Source organism: Polypterus senegalus, chromosome 3 (assembly GCF_016835505.1).
Source record: "Polypterus senegalus isolate Bchr_013 chromosome 3, ASM1683550v1, whole genome shotgun sequence".
Classification (NCBI taxonomy): Eukaryota; Metazoa; Chordata; class Cladistia; order Polypteriformes; family Polypteridae; genus Polypterus; species Polypterus senegalus.
The window spans coordinates 99,062,135-99,085,262 of NC_053156.1; the positions used below are offsets into that span (position 1 = coordinate 99,062,135).

At 38.6% G+C, this 23,128-nt stretch overlaps 1 protein-coding gene across 1 annotated transcript in view; it reads right to left on the reverse strand.

The window, feature by feature from the left end:
• Positions 1 to 4: 4 nt before the first annotated feature.
• The window catches only part of tbc1d32 (TBC1 domain family, member 32), a 188,422-nt gene continuing 165,298 nt past the window's right edge, over positions 5 to 23,128 (reverse strand). Inside the window, exons 32-34 of the mRNA XM_039747661.1 lie at positions 16,088 to 16,228; positions 2,741 to 2,929; positions 5 to 507 (exon numbers count right to left, since the gene is read on the reverse strand). Coding sequence (XP_039603595.1) covers positions 388 to 507; positions 2,741 to 2,929; positions 16,088 to 16,228 — 450 coding nt within the window. The 3' untranslated portion in view covers positions 5 to 387. The remainder of the gene's footprint in view (positions 508 to 2,740; positions 2,930 to 16,087; positions 16,229 to 23,128) is intronic.

Sequence of the window (23,128 nt, forward strand, 5' to 3'; positions counted from 1 at the left end):
TCACTTGGCGCTTTACATGAATGTTTATTTTCATAATCCACAATATACATCAAAATGTAATCAAACCACTTAGTGGTTAAAAGTACAAACACATCATTTTAAATTACAAACTGAATTATTTACCATGAATGATTGCTCTTCAACAGTCACAGTGCATTCTGCACTTGTCAACAAATTGTTTTTATAAAGTTCTTAAAAAAAATCCAATACTGTCATTTTGCTAAAATGTTACATGAAATGCATTGTGTCTTCTGTAGTTGAAGCATTTAAAAAATATTTTATACAAAAGGCCATTTGTATAAATAAATTGTTTCATAAATTACTTTCAATTATATATTTATGAAAGGCTACCAAAAAAAGTCTTTAAAATGAAACCCATATTTCATGTTATGTATTTTGCTGTTTAATATTTCTCATATCTTTCATTACCACTGGCCTGTACTTCTGCTCCAGGTAGCTCATATATTCCAGATAATCACTCATTTGGAAATTGTGGATTGCTTCTTCCTGTTAGATACAAAGCAAACACAAAGCAGCAATTTAACATCTCAAAAACGGAACAAAGATGGAAAATGTATTCTGTACCATTAGATGTGGGGGTTTACAAATTAAAAACACATTAGAAGTCAGCAAGATTAAAAAAAAAATAGTTATTGTTGGAGGACATCGATCATCAAAGATAATACAAATTAAGACCAGAAGTGTTCTTGAGCTTTCAGTTTAATGTAGATAAATACAGAACTTTTTAAAATGACTGTAAGTGTGGTGGGAGGCATATCTGTTTTGGACAGACTGGGCTTTAAACTTGACACCGCCAGCATTGTCTCTAGCCCCCCGTACAAGGCATAAGTGACATGTTTAATATCTGCCAAAATAAACACCAGCATGGAATTAATTTAATTGAGAGATGGCAAGTTGTCATTAACAGAGAAACAAAACAACACTAGCTGCGTATGTGTTAAACATGGTACTGATCTTATTCTACTGTTTGCTGCAACAGCACTTAGACCTGAGGAATGGCTCCTTTTGGTACTGCACTATGTAGTCTAGTCTTAATCTGCAGCTAATACAGTACATTCTCAGGTATACTGCAACTGATCTATAATGATGCAGTACACATCCGAAAAGGCCATGGGGAGCACATCATCATTCAAAAGGTTCCTCTTTATTGCATTTTAAAACATAGATGCATCTAGAGTAGATATTCTACTAACTTACAGTGGTGAGAAGCCTTCCCAAATCATGGAAGAATTTAATTCCAGGCTGAATTCAAACCTGGATGCACTACCATTCATCTTCAGATACACTCATGCAAACAGCTATATATCTAATCACTCGTACCTGACCAATGCCACATTAACAATTATCCTAACATGCATGCCTTTCGGATATTTGAGAAAACTGGGGATCCCATCTAAAATAAGTGAAAATGGAGAACATATGGAAACATCACAGATGTAGTAACTATGCTGGAATGACATCAAGGTTTTTGGAGTTGTGAGGCAGGTTAACTGCTATGGTGCCATTCAAGTCGGTCTCTTTTTTGTTAAATTGTGTTAAAACCCTAGGGCAGTACATTGGCTAGCACCCTGAATTTGGATTGTATGTCCTCTGGTTTTCTGTGTGGTCTCTGTTTTTACGTAGACCATAAACAGACCTGTAAAGAATGGACTAAAATTGCATCCCAAAAGTAGGTCTATAATGGGACTCCATCTAGAAAGGGGGAAAAAAGGATGGCCAAACATAATATGCCGGAGGACAATAACATCTCAACTAATAGAGATGAACTTGACCAACATGTTTCAAAAGATCAGACTCCATGGAAGCAAGTTGTCTTGGCCTTATGTTCCAGTTGGGGTGAAGAGGACTGTAGTTATAGCAGTAGTAAAGAAGTCTAGTGTGATTGGTTATTCTGACACTTTACTACTCTGCTTTTTACATTAGTGAAACACAAGGTGACACAATGAACCCAAAGACAGCAGATGCAAGGCAGGCAACTCCATGCTGCTTGCCCCTTGAAAACAACTAGTTCGGTCTTTTTCAACACCAGATTTCTAAATGTGCACCATCACTAGCTGTTAGGGATTTTGAGTAAGGCTGGGTGTGTGTGAGGTGCCAAACTGATCCCCCATCACATAGGGAAAGTATCGTAGTCATCCAAAAATTTAATGTTGAGATAATTTTAGACCTCCCTGACTTTCTCATTTATGAGGTATAGGGAAAATACTGGAATTCTTCAAAAATTCCATTTTGAGATTTTGATGAATCTCAATGTTTTAGACCTCCCTGAGTCCAAAAATAACCATTTTTAGAATTATGTCTGTCTGTGGGTGTTTATGTATAAACGCGATAACCTGAGTGCGCTTTCTCTTAGGTCAACCAAATTTTGCATACAAGTATTATGCACAAAACGTAGATTCCTATCAACTTTTGGACTATTTCTGTTAACCAGAAGAGGTTCTTTACCTTTTACTCATGCTGCGGTAGAGTCCGATTCATTCAACTTTACTTTTATAATAACTGTTAAATATATTATTAATTTGATTTATTGTTGATGGTTCTTTAATGTGCATAAAATAAAAATATTATCATTGTCTTGTTGTTTACTCCTCAAATATCCATCCCCATATCCGAGTATACGAGAAAGTCTAGGGGAGACCACTCCTGATTTTTTTATATAAATAAAATGAACAAATATGAAAAAAAAAAAAACACTACCATCACAATGGATGTCACTTACTTTTAAAAAAACTTGCAGATCCTGGGCTTGAGTATGCTGAAGGATTTCTTGTTGTAGGTGCTTAAGCAGTGCAATGCAGAAATAAACTTGGTAGTCCGGGCCTAAGACAACACAAGCAGCGATGTAGTGGCAAATCTCCGGCCAGTCCAAGTAGTTCCAGAAGCACTGACTCAGCCACTGGAGACAAATCTGTGGAGGAAGCACAGAAGGCAATTATCTTCATGAAAATAAGTCCTGAATGGGCTTCTGTATATGGTACCACACTGGAAAAAAAGGAAAATGGATAATGTGAAACACTACATCAGTTTAACAAAAGATGCATTTCCTTCTGTTCCTGACCTTATAATTACAGAAACTGATTTATTTAGCTAAAATTAAAGTAAATTAATATAACTCTAAGCATGGGGTCCATTCAGCTTGAGAGAATAAACAGTTTATCATAAGCACAATATGCACTAATCATAAAAAGTAAAACCAAACAAATCACCAGGTCCAGATAATAATTATCTTCAAGTTCATAAGTACATATATAAACACTTGAAGCATATTTTAAGAAAGGCACTGCAGACTGGGGAAAATTCCTAAAAACTGGAAAATCTATACTAATAAAAGGCAAAGCCCTCACTCACTCACTCACTCACTGACTCATCACTAATTCTCCAACTTCCCGTGTGGGTGGAAGGCTGAAATTTGGCAGGTTCATTCCTTACAGCTTCCTTACAAAAGTTGGGCAGGTTTTATATCGAAATTCTACGCGTAATGGTCATAACTGGAAGCAGTTTTTCTCCATTTACTGTAATGGAGATGAGCTTCAACGCCGTGGGGGCGGAGTTTCGTGTGACATCATCACGCCTCCCACGTAATCACGCAGTACATAAAAAACCAGGAAGACCTCCAAAAAGCGCTGAAGAAAACATGCATTATATAATTGAGAAGGCAGCGAAACAATAAGAAGCGAGCGAGTGACATATAAAACAATGTTCATGAGTTCTGCTACTTCGGAAACAAAGCACGATGTAAACCTACACTTTAAATTAAGTTCATAGACAGGCTGCGCTGGCGTTTGTAATTTAGTGCCTGCCCATATAAGGCCGTCCGTCAGCGGCAATCCAATAGCAAACTCCCACTAAATATTCACGGGTGAAGGACTGTGCTTATGGAGAGGAAGATGAGATGGTCAGGGTGGTGTTTGACACAAACTCAGCGAAACTGCGAGAGAAAGTTTTAAGTGCCAGGACTAAGGTAACATTAAATACAGCCATGGACATAGCACGAGATGGCACCAGCACAGCTGGGAACCTTCGATGCATGTACACCGAGTGGCTCACGGAACTGACGCAGTGCACAGATAAAAGCAACAGTTCCAAAGAGCGCTGAACAAAACCGAATTACACAATTGAAAAGGCAGCAAAAATATGAAGCGCCTGATAAGCATATTCATAAATCCAGCTACTGCGGAAACAAAGCACACGATGGAAAAAGTCAATGTCCCGCTAAAGGAAGACAGTGTAAAAAAACCCGTGCATGCAGTGTGTCAGGTCTCAGATAAAGAAGAAGACGAGCTGTTTATTGATGCAGTAAGAAACGAATCGATGAATGAAACCTGTCATCTTTACAACGATTGACAAACACGGAATGTAACTTGAACACAACACATCCTACAAATACGAACCTGATTGAAAGAAATAATGATAATCAAATCCTTGATGACAGCAACACTCAGTAACACTCACAAAACAAATACTGTATATTGACAGTCATGTTACGTTATTTTTAAAATGTTCCCTTTTCTTTTCTAGCTTTTTAACACACTACTTCTCTGTATGATCGCGGTATATATATATGTATATATATATAACCCGATCTACATACTCGAATAATGGATACTTTATTCGCCATCAATGATTGTTTTGGTAAAGCCATACTCAGTGTATTCATTAGATGAACGGTAAAAAGTAAGAGCGAGGGAGGATGATTTATTGAGGCATGCAGGCTGTAGTGCGCGTCAACTCTATCTGAATTGCGATCACATTTGAAAAATATATCTTTTCAAGTTCTATTTAGTCCATATGTGTCAAACTCAAGGGCCAGGGCCACATCCGCCCGGCGTAATTATATCCGCCCGAGATCATTTTATATACTGTATTATTGTTATTAATGGCCCGGTATATGAAGCGCTGGTAACACAATAAACTACAGATCCCATAATGCAGCGCTTCAGCTGCCTTAGCCGAACACTTACGCGTTAATCAAGTCTAGCTTATGATGCTGCAAGTTATTGCGAAGCTAGCTCACACGATGCTGAAGAGAAAAGTTGATTCTGAAAATAGAGCCTTTAAAACCGATGGGAGGCTGAGTATATGTTTACTGAACCCGTGTGTCTCATTTGTGGAGCTAATGTGGCTGTAATTACAGAATTTAATCTAAGACGGCACTATGAGACAAAACATCAGGGTAACCTGAATGCAATGCAGAAGATACAGAAAGCAGAATAATTAAATAAGAATCTGACACTTCAGCGGACGTTTTACCCGTGCACAATCACAAAGTGATTTCAAGTGAAGCTGCTTTTATGGGAGACACAAATGCACCAGTGCAATTTGCCCCACTTTCCCTGTTGCCAAGTAATGTTAAACCAAGTCGTCACTACGGTGTTCCCAAATCGCACTTTGCTGATAAACTGAGCGCACTGAGTTTGCACGGCGCTTTGGTGACTTTGAAGAACAAAAAAAGTCCGTCTACATGCGGCTCGAACCTTGTGCATGTTTGGTAGCACATATCTGTGTGAGAAGCTCTTCTCAGTGATAAAGACTAACAAAACAGCACACAGGAGTCGCCTCACTGATGAGCACCTGCAATCCATCCTGAGAATCTCCACAACACAGAACCTCACACCAAACAGAAACGAACCTGTGGCCAAAAAAAGATGCCAGGCGTCCAGCTCTAAAATGACATATGAGCAAAGACAACTGAATGATTTGATTTGTTATTGCTGAAAGGAACACATTTTATTTATATTTCCAGGTTTTGTTATGCAGCATGTTCATATTTGAATTTGTATAATTTTGACAGGATATATTTTTATGGAGAGCAAAATCTTTTGGGATATTTAAAATCTAAGTTTATTTTTTATATAAAATTACATAAGAGTAAAGAAATTTGAATGTTTGTTCTTTTAACGTTTACTTTATTTCTAACTTGTATAATTTAGACAGGATATATTTTTATGGAGAGCAAAATATTATAAGTTGTTTAAGGTTTGAGTTGATTTATTCAGGAATAATATTCCTGTCTGTTTTTACCATTCCTACCAAAGATATTTCTGTCGACTAAATAAAAATTCCTTCTATTTAAAATTTAAATAGAACTTGAACAAATACGATAGTTCATAATATCCACGCAGACTTGCACGTAAGAGCGGGAGTTATCCGTTTTAACAAGCAGCGTATTGCACTGATAAGAAATAGCTGTGTGTGTATATATGTAGATATGTATGTATATGTATATATATGTTTATATATGTGTGTGTGTATGTATATATATATATATGTATTTGTGTGTATATATGTGTGTATGTATGTATGTATATATATATATGTTTGTGTGTGTGTGTAAATATATATATATATATATATATGACAACAACACTCATCACTCACAACAGTGACAAAACAATTACATTGACAATCATGTTACGTTATTTTCAAAATGTTTCCTTTTCTTTTCATTGCTTCTTTAACACACTACTTCTCCGCTGCGAAGCGCGGGTATTTTGCTAGTAGAAAATATACATCCATCCATCCATTCTCTTCCGCTTATCCGAGGTCGGGTCGCGGGGGCAGCAGCTTAAGCAGAGAGGCCCAGACTTCCCTCTCCCCGGCCACTTCTTCCAGCTCTTCCGGGAGAATCCCAAGGTGTTCCCTGGCCAGCCGGGAGACATAGTCCCTCCAGCGTGTCCTGGGTCTTCCCCGGGGCCTCCTCCTGGTTGGACGTGCCCGGAACACCTCACCAGGGAGGCGTCCAGGAGGCATCCTGATCAGATGCCCGAGCCGCCTCATCTGACTCCTCTCGATGCGGAGGAGCAGCGGCTCTACTCTGAGCCCCTCCCGGATGACTGAGCTTCTCACCCTATCTTTAAGGGAAAGCCCAGACACCCTGCGGAGGAAACTCATTTCAGCCGCTTGTATTCGCGATCTCGTTCTTTCGGTCACTACCCATAGCTCATGACCATCGGTGAGGGTAGGAAGGTAGATCGACTGGTAAATTGAGAGCTTTGCCTTACGGCTCAGCTCCTTTTTCACCACGACAGACCGATGCAGAGCCCGCATCACTGAGGATGCCGCACCGATCCGCCTGTCGATCTCACGCTCCATTCTTCCCTCACTCGTGAACAAGACCCCGAGATACTTCAACTCCTCCACTTGGGGCAGGATCTCTCCCCCAACCCTGAGAGGGCACTCCACCCTTTTCCGGCTGAGGACCATGCTCTCGGATTTGGAGGTGCTGATTCTCATCCCAGCCGCTTCACACTCAGCTGCGAACCGATCCAGAGAGAGCTGAAGATCACGGCCTGATGAAGCAAACAGGACAACATCGTCTGCAAAAAGCAGTGACCCAATCCTGAGTCCACCAAACCGGACCCCTTCAACACCCTGGCTGCGCCTAGAAATTCTGTCCATAAAAGTTATGAACAGAATTGGTGACAAAGGGCAGCCCTGGCGGAGTCCAACTCTCACTGGAAACTAGTAGAAAATATTACCCAGTTATATAAAAAGAGGTGATAAAGTAACTATAGACGAGTAAGCTTAATGTGCATCACAGGAAAATCGATGGAAGCAATTATGAAGGGAAAGATCAAGCAGCACATGTCTAGAAGAGATGTATTTGAAACAATTCAACATGGGTTCAGACAAGGAAGGTCATGTTCCACTAATATGCTAGAATTCAGTGAGGAAGCAACAAAAGAATACGATCAGAGAGTTACATATGTTATTTATCTTGATTTTCAGAGGGCTTTTGATAAGGTACCACCTGAAAGGTTAGTGATCAGACTAAAGGAAATAGGAATGCAAGGCGTGGTGCGTTGGAGGGTAAAAAATTGGCTCAAACACTGGAAGGAAAGGGTAAAGATTAGGGGAACCTTTTCAGAATTAGGTGATGCTAAAAGTGGTGTCCCTCAGAGATCAGTGCTGTAAATGCTGCTATTTTTAATAAATGACTTAGGCAAGAATGTAATCAGTTAGGGTATGCGTGCAGATGTTACAGAATCAACTAAATCATTACAGAGGGACTTAGACAGCACACAAGAGCTTGGGAAGATTTGTTGCAGATGACATGTAAGTAAATGTAAGGTATTCCATGGAAAATGTTAGATTTAAATAAACAGTGGGAGGTTTAAAACTTGAAAGTACCCCTTTTGAGAAGGCTAACAGAACATTAGTTTAAATAGCATGATGTGTTGAGTAAAAGTCAGTGGAGGTTATGCTTAAGTTATATAACACACTAGTTTTGGTCTCCATATTACAAAAAAGACATAGCAGCAGTAGAAAATGTCCAGAGAAGAGCTACTAGGCTGATTCCAAGACTGAGAGATATGAGCTACGAGATGATATTGAAGGAGATTAACCTTTTCAGTTTAAGAAAACAGAGATTAAGAGGCAGCATACATGTTTACAATTTGAAAGGAATTAGTACAGTGGATCCCAGTTTTTAGTTTTGCAACAAGAACATGCACAAATGTTAGCAAATTTTTTATTCATGCAACAAACCATAGACACACTGAATGCATTGGCAAGTATACAGGATAGTAGAACTTTACGGACCTTTTATTTTAGATGAACTGGATGGACAATGTTGGGCTGGATGGCCTGCTCCCGTCACAACTTTTGTAATGTCTTAACATCAATAAAATACAAAGTGTTCTGGAAGAAAACCTAACCTTTCTGGAGTTTTTTTTTTTGTTTTTTCTGTCCACCCTGGCCATCGGACCTTACTTATTCTATGTTAATTAATGTTGACTTATGTTTATTTTTTATTGTGTCTTCTATTTTTCTATTCTTCATTTTATAAAGCACTTTGAGCTACATTTTTTTTGTATGAAAATGTGCTATATAAATAAATGTTGTATGATTACGTTTGACACATACTGTAATAATGCAAGGAGTTTACAATATATAAAAGAAAAAATCTTAAAACATCATCTGCATATGTCCAATCTCCAGTAAACCCAGACTCTGAGAATATTTGCGATTCTGTGGGGTTTCAAACCAGGTTCTGCTTTATTTATGACCCTGTTGTGGGCAATCAATGGCTTTAAAGTCCCCACAGAGTAGATAAAGAAAGAGGAAGATACACTTAACTCTTACAAAGGAGAAAGAATCATAGATGAAGCTTTAGTGGACATTTCTACAGCTACTGAATCTCAACGACATGCTGATAGATTTTCATTCTATGTAATGTTTTAATGATATTACTTAGCTGATACTTAGCTAAATGCAGTTTCTCGCCCTTGTTAGCTCACATTAGGTTTACTCCTTCCTTGGCTACTGTCCAATACCTCTGCCGCTGGTCTAATCCTTCACAGCTCCTTCCAAGTGAACTTTTTTTCTGAAGCTTCCCCTGCCTGCACATTCACTCCACTAGCTCTGCCTCACACCACTCACTTGTGGTTAGTGCATGATATACACTCGCTTAGCTTAACTTCGTCAGCCAAACCAAGCCCAGATGTTTTCTGAGATCATCAGCAGCCATGAACACAGCCCAGTAGATTTAGGCAACAAAGTAAGGTTCTGCTCTTTAAACACTTGATCGCCTCTCTCTGTCTCTTTGTCGTTCAATCACTCAGGCGCAAACATATGCATACACACCCTGTACACGTTTTCTCAGGCTATCCCTGTCTCTTTTGACGGCACTTCTATCTCGTGCAGCCACAACAGAATTTACCTGCCAAAGTCACCACTGTAGGTGATTGCTTCTTTGTGTTCCACTACAGTAGTTATGATATCAGAAATGGGGGCACTGCTGTCACTGACAATTGCATCTATTTAATATGAATCTTTTATAAGAATATAAACCACAAATATTTGAACAACACAACATTAAAACATCTTTTAAACAATTTACATGGATTTTGTAAGACTGGATCATGTGAAAATATACTTCATAATGTACAGTATGTGTATTTTAAGTCAGCCTTTTTCTTTTCTGTACAGGGGTCCTCGGGTTACAACACAGTTCCGTTCCTACAACAGTGATGTAACACCCTAGCCTAAGTTACTCACCTATCCTAACACATTTGCAAAATCATAATCTAGAACATAAAAACACAACTAAGCCACAGAAACAAGAAACGGACATAAATATACTGTACTGTAGTAACAGAAAAAATGACAATAAATGAGTGTATAAACAATTCCTTACCTTTATTCCTTCTGATCTCTTTACAATGTCTAATTTTACTTCCATCGTGATGGCTTTCCTCTTCTTCGAAGCACTACCATCTGAAGACTCTGACTTTTGTTTACGAGCCATGATAAGGGCCACAAAGTCACCAAACAAAGACACGCAAACAGAACACTTCCTCCGCGTGCAAGGAAACTAGTTCGCCAACTCCGTCTCTCATACGCTGCGTTACTGCATATTCTTCCTCTGCGTGCAACCAAACTACTTTGCCCACGTAGTTTGTAAGTACGATGCTAATGGTGTAAGCCGAAACACTCATGTCTCCATTTTTTTTAAGTTTTTATGGAAGTGAGCGTTGTAAATTTGAAACGTCGTATGTCGAGACGTTGTAACCCAAGGACTCTGTATTTTAGTTCTCTCTGGAATTGCTTTTAAAAGAAAACATTACACCTGTCTGCTAAGTTAATATTTCTTTTAAAAGATATCTGAGACAAAAAAAAACTCTTGTTTTAAGTGTGTAAGAGCCATTTGCTACTTAAGTTATATTAGACGTTTGCCTAAATATTAGTGCATAGTCTATGGGAGGGTATTATAACCCCCACAAGTAGAACTGAATTGTTATATTCTAACTACTGCGGTGGGCTGGCGCCCTGCTCAGGGTTTGTTTCCTGCCTTGCGCCCTGTGTTGGCTGGGATTGGCTCCAGCAGACCCCCGTTACTCTGTAGTTAGGATATAGTGGGTTGGATGGATATTCTAACAACTTCTTGCCTCTGCAACTATAGATTAGTCTCAGCTACTGACCTGCCTTGCTGTGTGTAAGGCATGGAGGGCTCACGGTTTTAAACCGCGTCTTACACGCTCAATAGTATGAAAGTTAACGTGCTCTATTGAATGTACAGTGCCGTACATTTAGAGCACACTGAAGAGTCTTTTATGTATAAAAACAACGGAAGTTTGACAAGAAAAGCTAAGTTTATAGAAGAAACATTTGTTCACATATTTTTGCTTTTTATTCTACGTGTGTCACAACCTTTTTTCTTTATTCTTGTGTGGACTGTTTGCTTTGAATTTTCACTAAATCTTTTAAAATGAACTTTTGGACTGAGATATTTCTTTCGGCACGCATTTTACCCATGCTTGATCCTGCCTTACGCGCCCGCAGCTACAAAGTGAATGATGAATAGTTTTATTACACAACAAACATTTTAGGCCAAGGATTACTTGTTCAATTGTCAATTATTTTAGCTATTTAAATAAACTGAGAAAAATAACTTAAGCACTACCAGCAATACCAGTAAACTCTCTATAAAATTAAAAAGAATGCTATGAAATAAAGCACATTTGCCCTCTGTGACCTAAACGGTTTCTCCTGCAAGTTTCTTTCTAAGAACTTATGATTGTATTTCAGCTTTCTTTTCTTTCTGAGATTTTTTTTCCAATTGCATTCCAGAAATAACACATCATCCAGCACCGACTTTCTAGTCAGGCAGGCCATACAGCGTATGAACGCATTGTTATTTAAAGTTTTTTTTTAGCCACTACACTTTCTCCTCTTAGTACAATCTACACTTCATCATGGTTTTCAAATGACAGCTTAGATCTGAAAACTCTGTTCCTCAGACTAAAGGGGCTGTGGGGCAGATTGAAGCCACAGTTCCATTAAATCAAACTACAAAGACAGAAATTGGTTATATTGTATTGTATGTCTTGACCTAAAATGCACAGATTCTATGGAATTTCAGTGACCCATATATTGCTTTTGTATACTTAGATTTGCCCTACATCAGAGTAAGAACATGTTTGTTGTAAAATCATTATTTGAAAATGCTAATACATATATAGATGGATAACAGTAGCTGATGTGATGAATTCTGCCCTGAGTGCAATTCCATACATATAGAAATCACAACACCACAGTGAATACACTTTTACTTTCTAGGACTAAATAAACTTGACACATAAGCAAGAAACCCAGATAAAATAATGTGGAATCCTGATATGTACAGTGCTATTCATGGAGTGGATACAGAGGTGGTCCACTCCTACGAGTACTTGGGGGGGTCTACATCAATGACAGGTTGGACTGGTTTTGGAACAGAGGTGAACTATAGAAGAAAGGGCAGAACAGGCTCTTTTTTCTTAGGAGACTGCATTCCTTTAAGTTGGGAAGTGACATCTATCACAACTTCTATATCTATGTGATGGTCACTGTGATTTTCTACACTGTGGTGTGCTGGACTGGTAACTTCACTTCAAGAAAAGCCCAACAAAACAAAACGATCTGATTAAAAGGGCAAGTTCAGTTATGGGAAGCACTTGGGACCTCCTGGAGTTCGTAGTGAAGGACAGAATTAAAACAAAACTGAGTGCCATTATGAACAATGTTGCACATCCCCTCTTAGACACTCTTAACACTGAAGACTTTCAGCCAATGAATCGTTCAGCAGAAGCGTGTGAAGAAACGCAACTGGGGCTCCTTTATACCAACAGCAATACGCCTGCATACTGGGACTGGGACTGCCAAGTCAGACATTTTCTTTCTTTTGAGATTTCTTGCTTTATAGTCATTCCAGTGTGTGTTCAGACCAAAGTGTGTACGTATGTTTATTTATTTAGTTACTTACTTACCTTTCTATCTATTTTATCTATACTAATAAAAGGCAAAGCTCTCACTGACTGACTGACTGACTGACTCATCACTAATTCTCCAACTTCCCGTGTAGGTAGAAGGCTGAAATTTGCCAGGCTTATTCCTTACAGCTTACTTTAAAAAGTTAAGCAGGTTTAATTTTGAAATTCTATGCATAACGGTCATAACTGAATCCTACTTACGTACATATATACGGCCATAGCTTGCAGCTCGGTCGCCGTGAGGCGGAGTTGCATCCCCCATCACCACGCCTCCCACGTAATTGAGTGCCTGCCCATATAAGGCCGTCCGTCAGCAGCAATCCAATAGACACGCTGCCGCCAAATATTCGCAGGTGAAGGACTGTGCTTATGCAAACGAAGATGAGATGGTCAGGGACAGAATAATGTTTGTCAAAAATTCAGCAAAAGTGCAACAGAAACTTTTAAGTGCCGGGTCTGAGCTAACATTAAATAAAGCCGTGGACATCACAAGATCGCAAGAGATAGCACAAGCACAGCTGAGAACCTTCGATGAATGTACTTCGAGCAGCTCATGTGAACTGACTGTGAACGCAGTACACAGACAACAAGCAAGAGCTCCAAAGAGAGCTGATCAAAAAACACATTACACAATTGAGAAGGCAGCAAAAGAATATGAAGCGAGTGACGCATACAAGTATATTCATAAGTGCAGCTACTGCGGAAACAAAGCACACGGTGGAAAAAGTCAATGTCCAACTAAAGGAAGACAGTGTACAAAATGTGGTAAATTGAACCACTTCGCTAAAGTTTGCAGGACTGGGAAAGGTAAACCCGTGCATACAGTGTGTGATGTCTCAGAAAAAGAGGAAGACGAGCAGTTTATTGATGGAGCAAGAGAGGAACAACCCTCTGAAGCTGAACAAGACTTTTTAGACATATCAATAGGAAAGCAAGGTGTAAAGCTTAAGTTTAAATTAAGTTCATAGGCACGCTGCCACTAAATATTCGCAGGCAGATCCACAATTTAATACCGGGAATGCCTGTTAAACATCTTAGATTCACGAGTACCGATTTGGGTAGTGAACACTTCGATGAATGAAACCTGTTATCTTTACAACGGTTGACAAACACGGAATATAACTTGAACACAACACATCCTCCAAATACGCACCTGATTGAAGGAAATAATCATAATCAAATCCTTGATGACAGCAACACTCATAACAGTCACAAAACAATTACATTGACAATCATGTTATGTTATTTTTAAAATGTTTCCTTTACTTTTTCATAACTTCGTTAACACACTACTTCTCCGCTGCGAAGCGCGGGTATTTTGCTAGTGTATTTATATATCTAAAGAGTTTCAGTAAAAAGCCAAATTTTCTCCTTGGGACAAATAAAGTTTGTTTGTTCATTTGTTCGATCTACCTATCTATCTAAGCACCACTTTAGCACTTTTTAGTTAGGCACTTTCACCTGATTGATATATTGAACAGCACAGAAATGTTGGTTAAATGGTGGTACAAGGAAATAAGTGATCTGTATGCAATCCTAGAAAGAAAGATTATTGCTTAGGCGATTCGTAGCTTAATTCATACTGAGCCAATTGGAAGGATGATGCGTGGGCCTTTCTAGCTATTCATGACAACAAATACCAGAGAGGTAATAGTCATAAACTGATTTACATACGCAATAATATTCTCAAAGCCACATATTAATTCAGCGTTGTGGAGGGGCAAAGCCTAACGTGGCGCTCGATTCAGAAAAGGAAACAGCCTTGGATAGGGCATGAAGCCATCACAGAGCCGACTCACACACACACCCGCACTCACATTAGATGCATTAGACTTCAGGGTTGTGGAGGAGTAAAGCCTAACCAAGTAGCAGTGGATTTAGAAGTAATAACAGCTTTGGAGCCACCACAGAGCACAATCACGAACACACACACTCACATTGGATGTATTAGACTACATTCCCATAATATTACAGCTCTCTGCAATAGTCAGTAAACACCTGACATGGTTTCACCCTGGGCCACAAGTAAGCAGAAGCTGTTCTACTTGCGTGAATTTGCACATATACTGCATAAAACATCTGTCACTTGCAAATCAAAAAACTAGGTATTATACGGCATTTAGCTAAAGACCACATCTTCATTATATGCTGTAATCAAAATGTGTTTTGCCCCTTAGCAAGGACAGAATTCCTCTTATTAGCCTTTGTGGCACACGGCTAAAATGGGGGTGGTACCCAGCCGGGATGGCCAGGAGGACCGGAGGAGGGCTTGTGCATTCTCCAGACCATGAGGGAGCGACTGCCCTGGTTGCTTTGGGGGCCACGGGTGCAGAGCTTTGAAGCTCAACCCTGTAGGGGCCTGTGGTCACTGCCAGGGGGCGCCCCAATGCTTGGAGAGCCCTGGACCTCAGCACTTCCGCCACACCTGGAAGTGCTGGGGGAAAGAAGAGAGGGGACACCTGGAGTGCTTCGGGGATACAGCCGGCACTTCCGCCACACTGGGGCATGTCGGTGGGAGGTTGCCGGAACACACCAGGACCACATCCGAGTGTTTAAAAGTGGCCACCTTCCTTCAGACAAGGGCGAGAGTCGGGAGCGGAGTGGACTGAGCTGGAGAGGAAAGAAGGAGGTGGTCTGAAGCAAGGCATTGTTGTGGCCAGGACTTTGGGGACTTGTGGAGTTTGTGTGCACTTCGAACTTGTAAATAGTTATTAATAAATGTGTGTTGGGTGACATTAACGTGTCCACCTGTCTGTCTCCGGGCCGGCCTTCACACCTTCTTTAAAATAGTTTAACAGACCACACAAATTAACCACTGAGCTTGAAAGGCATAGCTCAAAATGGTGGGATGTGCAGCTGTAAATGTAGAAAACAGGCAAAAAGGAAATCAAAAATAGTAAAAAATAATAATAATAATACTAATAAAATGATATTGACATCATAATAATAATTTAAGCTTACTGTAAAATCAGCCAAGTGTATACATAGGAAGGCATAGCGATGATGTGAGTAATGCACGTAAAAACTGACATGTTGCAACGCTGGATCCTTTGTATGAAAAAGTGCTACAGAAATAAAGTTTGTTGTTGTGTGTCGCACCACAAAACTTAACTCGCCAAAGCTCACAATGCACAAATAGATTTTCTTGTGACATGAAAGGAACTTTAGGTGTTAGCTAATAGAAAATAATTATTATAATGTTATGTAAGTACACACGTAAGCATCCTTTAACAAGTCATCACCCTTTTGTATTAAGCAAATGACATAGTAAGGACCTGGGTGAGGATTTTCATTTTTTTTTTACTTGGCATTACCTGAGAGGGAGTGAAGCCTGACATTCGAAATGCAGAAAAGACGAGAGGCACTTCTTTCATCAGCAACATTTCAACATAGTGTGCAGTGCAAAAATACACTGGGTGAATTCCAGACTCTGCTGTTTCTAAAGGAAGATGACTCTGACAAAAAAAGTACAAATATAAAGGTAAATAAAGTAATCCAACAAAGAATTAATTCACAAAAAAAAAACATGTTTAAAAGTAACAGTCATTTATAGATTTTGTTTGAACCACAACTATCTTATGATGAAATAATAACCCGTGGAGGTGGAAGGACACAGAAATATTGTTGATTTAAAAAAAAGGAACATAATTTTTATGTTGTGCAGAAAAAATGGGCTCAGAAAATGGACGGACAGCTGCAGCAAATGTAATTATAAACGAATCACTTTTTGCCAAACAAAGCATTAATACAATGTTTAGGCATCTACATACTGCAGGGTAATGATTAAAGACCTCCAGAATATTTTTTAACAAGTATCTGATAATGTGCAATACTCTACAATGATAAATTACTGTTGTAAAAATATTTATGGAGAAAAATGATAACATAAGACCTCACAGCTGTATGTTCAGAGCGTAACACAGTGAGGCTGAAGTACTGATTGAAACGTACAGATGTTGCTGTTTTTGTTTGGTTACGTCTTGAGATGATGAGCCATGACTATTGAATTTGCTTAAGTAAAACATTTTTCACCTCTAACTGCCCTTAAGTCTGAAAAACCACTTGTATTGACTGACACCAAACATATCCTCAAAAAGTCATTCTTGATATCAAATTATGGATGTACACTTGAAAAAGACCAGACACAGATATCAAAGCAGAAGCAGACATTCACTAATTTAGACTATGACCAGTACCCACAAGTCAATCCTATTTGGGTAGCAAATGTACCTGATGTTACAAAGCATCTTAACAGGCAAGTGGAATTCTCATAAAGCATTTACACTGACAGGAGGAAAACTTGTTAACTCAATACAAAGTAAAATAATTATGTAGAATGGTATCCAATAAAAAACAGAATACAAAAGAATTATTTTTTTTGAGAATAAAATGATTAAATAGACCAAACTTGTGCCAAAAAATGAAGCTAGGATTATTACACACATCTCTAACACACATTATCAAGCAAAATTAAAGACAAATCTGCCAAGTTACAGGGTATAAAAACCCAAAGAGTACAAACAGAAAAAAATAAGGAGTTGAGAGGCTCAGAATCTAGCTAAGCAGCCATCCACGACTCATTACATCTGGGGTGTCGAACTCCAGTCCTGGTGGGCCGCAGTGGCTGCAGGTTTTCATTCTAATCCTTTTCCTAATCAGTGACTAGTTTTCACTGCTAATTATCTTCTTTTCCCTTCATGTTAACAGCCCTGTTTTTAAGGATTCAGTCCTCTGAATTGATTCTTTTCTTCATTAAATGACAGCCAAACAGAAAAAATGTGAAACAAGCCACAAGATGACCATTTAAACTGGGATTTCAAACTGCAACCAATTTCACTCCAATGAGAAGCTGATTGTTGCAATTATTTAATTCCACAGCTTGTTGCTGCTCTCATTCTGCTACAGCAGACATTTCTAAAACTGTTGATTTTTCTGTTTTTTCTAAGAACACCATCAAAATGTTTGGGTGACCTGAGAGATCAACCTTACTGAGACTTTCACCTTTCTTTATTTTCTGATATTGTGTGATGAGCACAGGTGAGCTGGTCAGGTGGCAGCTTGTTTTGTGTCTCATTATTGTTTGGCTGCTAATTAAGGAAATAGAGACAACTAAGGGGCCTGAGTCAAGTTAATTAAAACAAAGGCAAAGGACGTTAATTAGCAGCAAAAACGGCTCACTAATGGTGAAGAATGTTAGAACGAAAACCTGCAGCTACTGCGGCCCTCCAGGACTGGAGTTCGACATCTGTGCATTACATTGATACAGTATTATTTAATGAATTAATTTGAGAAATTAAAAGGAAATATGTCTTTTCATGTTAACACATATTTGATCAACTAAACATCTACACCTAGGCTTCATTATGTAGTTTTTACTGTATGTGACAATGGCTAAAGAGGCTAATATTAAGTAACAGACATGGCACCAGTATAGGACCTGGGTATATGCCCATTCTCTTGGCTTTTTAGCCCACTCTGCTTTGCAGTTTAGCTTTTCAATTATTATTATTTTTTTTAACATCAGGGTGCTCTGCTTGCTTCACACACCCATCCCCGGGTTTGGTTTACCGGATATATAATTTAAAGAGAACTTTTGTAAAAACAATACTTGTCCTTTATTTCCGGCCCTGTGCGTGATTAAGTCTTTCTTGCAGGCCATATAACGCTGCTTTGTTGTGATGGGGGCGGCAGAACGCATGCTAAGGAGATGCCGACGGATCATCTGCTGTCTTTCTGCTACTGCTGCTGGTGAGCTGCGTGTTCTGCTTGTTGCACTGTGCGTCAATCATTTAAAAGCCTGTACAGCAGCTGTCCTTTTGCCAGTTCGCGTCTCTGCCGCTAGCGTTGTGAACTGGGAGGGGGCTTAACACACGCTAAGGCTGGGTTTATACTTCATGCAATGCAATACATGCTGCAGCGGACACTCTTGCTACGCAAGCGTTTTACTGTTTATACTTGCGCGCGTACTTTATGTAAATCTGGAGGAATCCACCAGGTGGCACTGTGAGAACTGGTTCAGCTTCACTGTGTTGTGAATTGCCTGTAACACCCATTAAATTCTGATGACACCGTACCACAATATCTCTGAAAAAGATGTTTAATGATTAAATTCATCAATCCAGGGATTTGTCCACTCCACCTAGAATTGGGCACGAGGCAAAAACAATTCCTTGGATGAGGCATCAGCTCATTGCAAGGTAAATACAAGCACACACACACACACACACACACACATACACTGGCATCATTTTAGTGTCATCAAATCTGCATATCTTTGGAAGGAAACCGTAGCACAGTGTGGAAACTCACCAGGAAAACATAAAAACTCCAGGCAGGGAATACCAGCGACGTGACTCCCTGCGAGACAGCAGCGCTACCGCTCTGCCACCATGTCACCCCCATGTGTGTAATTATTAACAGTGTTCATTATATATACAAAATTAATGATTTATTTGTAAAATGTAACATACATACTTTAATGCATTTCATCATGAAAGTGATATCAAGTATAAATCTAAGGATTCTAAATGTGCTGAGAGTTGGAATATCATACATTTAATGTGTTCTGAGTGGTGATGATCTATTGCTGTTTGCGGCCTCTCAGGTCAGGAGGAAGCCCCCCCCAAAAAAAAGACGGCACAAAAGATGGTATGCGAGACTTTTAAAATGAATCGTGTCATCACAATTGGGAATATGCTACACATGAATATAAAAGCACCACGGATGCATCTGTATGTCGGCATTTTGCTTCACCACATCAAACCATTCATCAAACATCGAAGCTCACACATCGATGCCGTAGGATCCGCAGCGAGGCTTTCTCTCACAAGTAGATAATAAACAGAGACTCTGACGTCACGTTCCAACTCTTATAACACTGCAACCATCATGAGAGATTTGCTCAGGGTCACACAGGGTCACTAGTGGGATTTCAACCCAAAACCTCAGTTTTAACCTCAGGGCTAACTTTAGCAATGGGTTTGCTGTCAGTTCTACCAGTGATTATGTTGGCAAATCTATAACCACCTTGCTGCAAGTTGTCAAAGGATTGGCAAAGGTCAAGGATTTGTCTGATATTCACAAACCACCGACTCAATCAGTACTAAAGTTTCCGCCTTCTGTTATAGCTGGTAAAGCACACAGCTTTTTGTTTCATCAGTACAACAGTATTTGATTGTAATATGGGATATTGAAACGTGATTTTGTTGATAACTAATTAAGGATAAATTCACTTGTAGATTCAGAGACATTGACTGGACTGGACATGTAAAATGTTTTTAAATTGAATATTTTAGCAATAATAACAGGAACATCAGGGACACATTTAGGCCAACTTTCTTTTGAAATCCTGGTGCAGCTGTTAAGAAGATGAAGTCACTGTTAAGCAGTATGGAATGAAGTACAGGAAATTGCAGTTGACAGACTGTGTCTGATGTTTACTACGACCACTGAATTTGATGTCAGATGGAGTGCATAATGGGCACAACCAAAGCAGCAATAGGCAGGAGGGAATTCTGCAGAAAACTGTCAAAAGAGTCATGCCTTCATCGGCAATCAAAGCAACTAATTAAGTGCCACACATGAAGTAAGACAGGCAGGAGCACCAGAGCAAAAAAGAAAGACCCTGGGAAAAATAAAATGTCATGTTCTCCCAGAATGCTAGGAGGCAGGGGACACCAGGAGTGCTTGAAACCTTGATTTAGAATTAGACAGCAGCATTTAAAGTGTGTTAGAATTTCAGAACATCTCACAGTAGATACCAAGATTGTTCCTGTGGAGACAGTATGAGGGCTGTCTGGAGTGGTGGCAATGAGCCAGAAGATCACTGGATTGGCAGATTAGAACGGAGACATTACCCTGCCTCACCCATAACAATCACTTGCCAGCCAAGCATCCCATCACAGAAACAAATTACATTTAGTTGAAAGTTTCCAAAATTTTAATTTGAATGACCAAATTCAGGATTGCTTCACCTGTAACAGTTTTATAACATTTTATATTTTTATAACCTGTAACACTTTGTATTAAAGACAGATCACCTGGCAGCACTTCTCTCATTGTTAATGATATCTTTATGCATTTAAAACTGCATTTTTCTTAGCATAGAGTGATAATTTGTCTCTCTTTGAATCAAAAGCGTAACATGAATCCTGCTATAAGAAAAAAAAAAAACTGACATTTTGCTGCAGAATAATTAAATACTAGTAAGAATTGCCAAGAATCCTTTTTTTCCCTGGATGTCCACTAAGGCACCTGTTGTTATACTCCCATGTGCTCCACCAGCTTGGCCGTAAACCTGTTCTAATGATCTGAATCTTTTCTCTGGAAAAAAGGAAATCTTTATTAATATAGCATTTGTCATACCTTTGGTCCTGCTTGAAAAATGGATACAAAGCACTAATCCCATTACTTAATTAAAAGACCTGACAAAAAAATCAATTACAAGTGATTCTGCTTACGACCAGTATTTTTAGATGCTAATTTTCAGCTCACAGAATTTCTGGTTTTCAAGACCATGTTAGATGCTTTGGCAGGCAAAATTCACTAATCTATAAAAAAGGAAATGAAGTGAAGCCAATATTCCATTCTTAGTTTGTGCTTAGCATTATTCCAAGCTACCTATGCTCATTCTGAAGGTATAGAGACACTGCACTTATAATGTAATTAGTTTTTATTACTGCATTGTTCTTTACTATTATTTAATTGTATGCAGGAAGATGGATAGATGCATATAACCAAATATTTACGGAACAAATTAAAGAAGAGCATTTGCTATTTTATTAGTTTTTTTTTTCTTCCGAGGCAATATGACTGGAGTTGTATTTTTTTTAGCCTGCATTAATCCATATTAGATAACACACAGTAACAAAGGCAGTGTATTTTCTGCAAGGAAGTTTTAAAATAATACACCAGATGACTTTCATATTTGTAAGTGGTATTGTAAATTGCTTGTATAACTTATATAAACAGAAAGCAATAACACTGTAATCAAATTTAGAAAACCTTCACTGTAACATTATAGTTTTCCTGAGGATAACTGGCAACAGCTTCTGTACCACCACTGACATCAGCAGAGCAAATAGCAATACACTGACTCTTAGTGAAATAATGCAAGGAATGTTATTAGTAGAAAGGCTAACTATTATCAGTGTTCTCAAAAGGAGTTTACCAAATCTGAATGAAAGACTATGCTATTGGAATAGTTCAGTTGATGAACTTAATATTTAAGTGACTCTCAAAACTATACAGCTTTGATTAAAAATGATATAAAAAAATCTGATGATTGTCGAGAAGGAAACACAAAAAAGAAATGGTCTCAATTTCTGACTAATGAGCTGAGCCTCATCAGTGTTAGCAAGGCTGTTAAATTATTTTGTAACAAGAATTCTAAGTGAGCACTGGTTTGATAGTAGTGTATTAAAAGGAGTCTATATTCTAAATAATAAGTGAGAAAAAAGAAAATTATACTAGATAAAATTTGACTTTAGCTGAATTTTGTAACCAGGGCAAGTTCAGTGCAGGAAAGTCTGTTGATTGGTGACTATAATGAGCTTTGTAAAAATGAAAGCATAAATGAATGTACCACAAAAAAATCTATTCCTTTTAAAAACCTTATATTTTGAAACAATTTTAAGTTAACAATACTTTATTATTTGAATGAACCTGTAGTTTCGACACAAACAGTCCTGTAACAAAAATGCTAAAAACCTGTTTAAATTATAGTCTATAAACTACAACAGTAAAATATATATACACTATATATAAAAGGAATTTTTAAAAAGGCACAATATTAATAAAAATAAGACAAAATAAATCAGCTAAAAAGCAAATTCACAATATACAGGATATGTCATGCATAAAAAAAATGAACAGCATTATAAATATACAATGAAACAATTAATGTTTTCAAGGTTTGCTAGGGATTGGTAAATTTGTTGTGGATGGCCACAGTGGCTGCTGGCTGTTGTTCCAACTAATTTCCTGATTCCATTTAAATTGTTTTAATTGACCTCCTCATGTATTCAGGCAGCTTCCTCTAGCTATCTGTCTGCTGTCTCAGAAATGAACGATAATGTGATCTGCGGCATCGTTGCAGGAAGAGAAGGTGGGGCACCGCCTCCTCTATCCACTAGCAGATGGCTCTGTTGTGCAGAAAATAAATAAGCAGTACACTCACTTCAATAATTGAACATATTCTTAAAATGTTAATGGAAAATGAAGCTTAGCTGGCTGTAATCAGATTCTTCAAGTTTTCCACGATATGTTCATAGTTTCTTATCTAGAAAAATAAGCACTTTTGGAGCATGTGAAATTTTCATCATTCCTGGTGTAGTTAGCCTGTTTTTGGGTTGCTT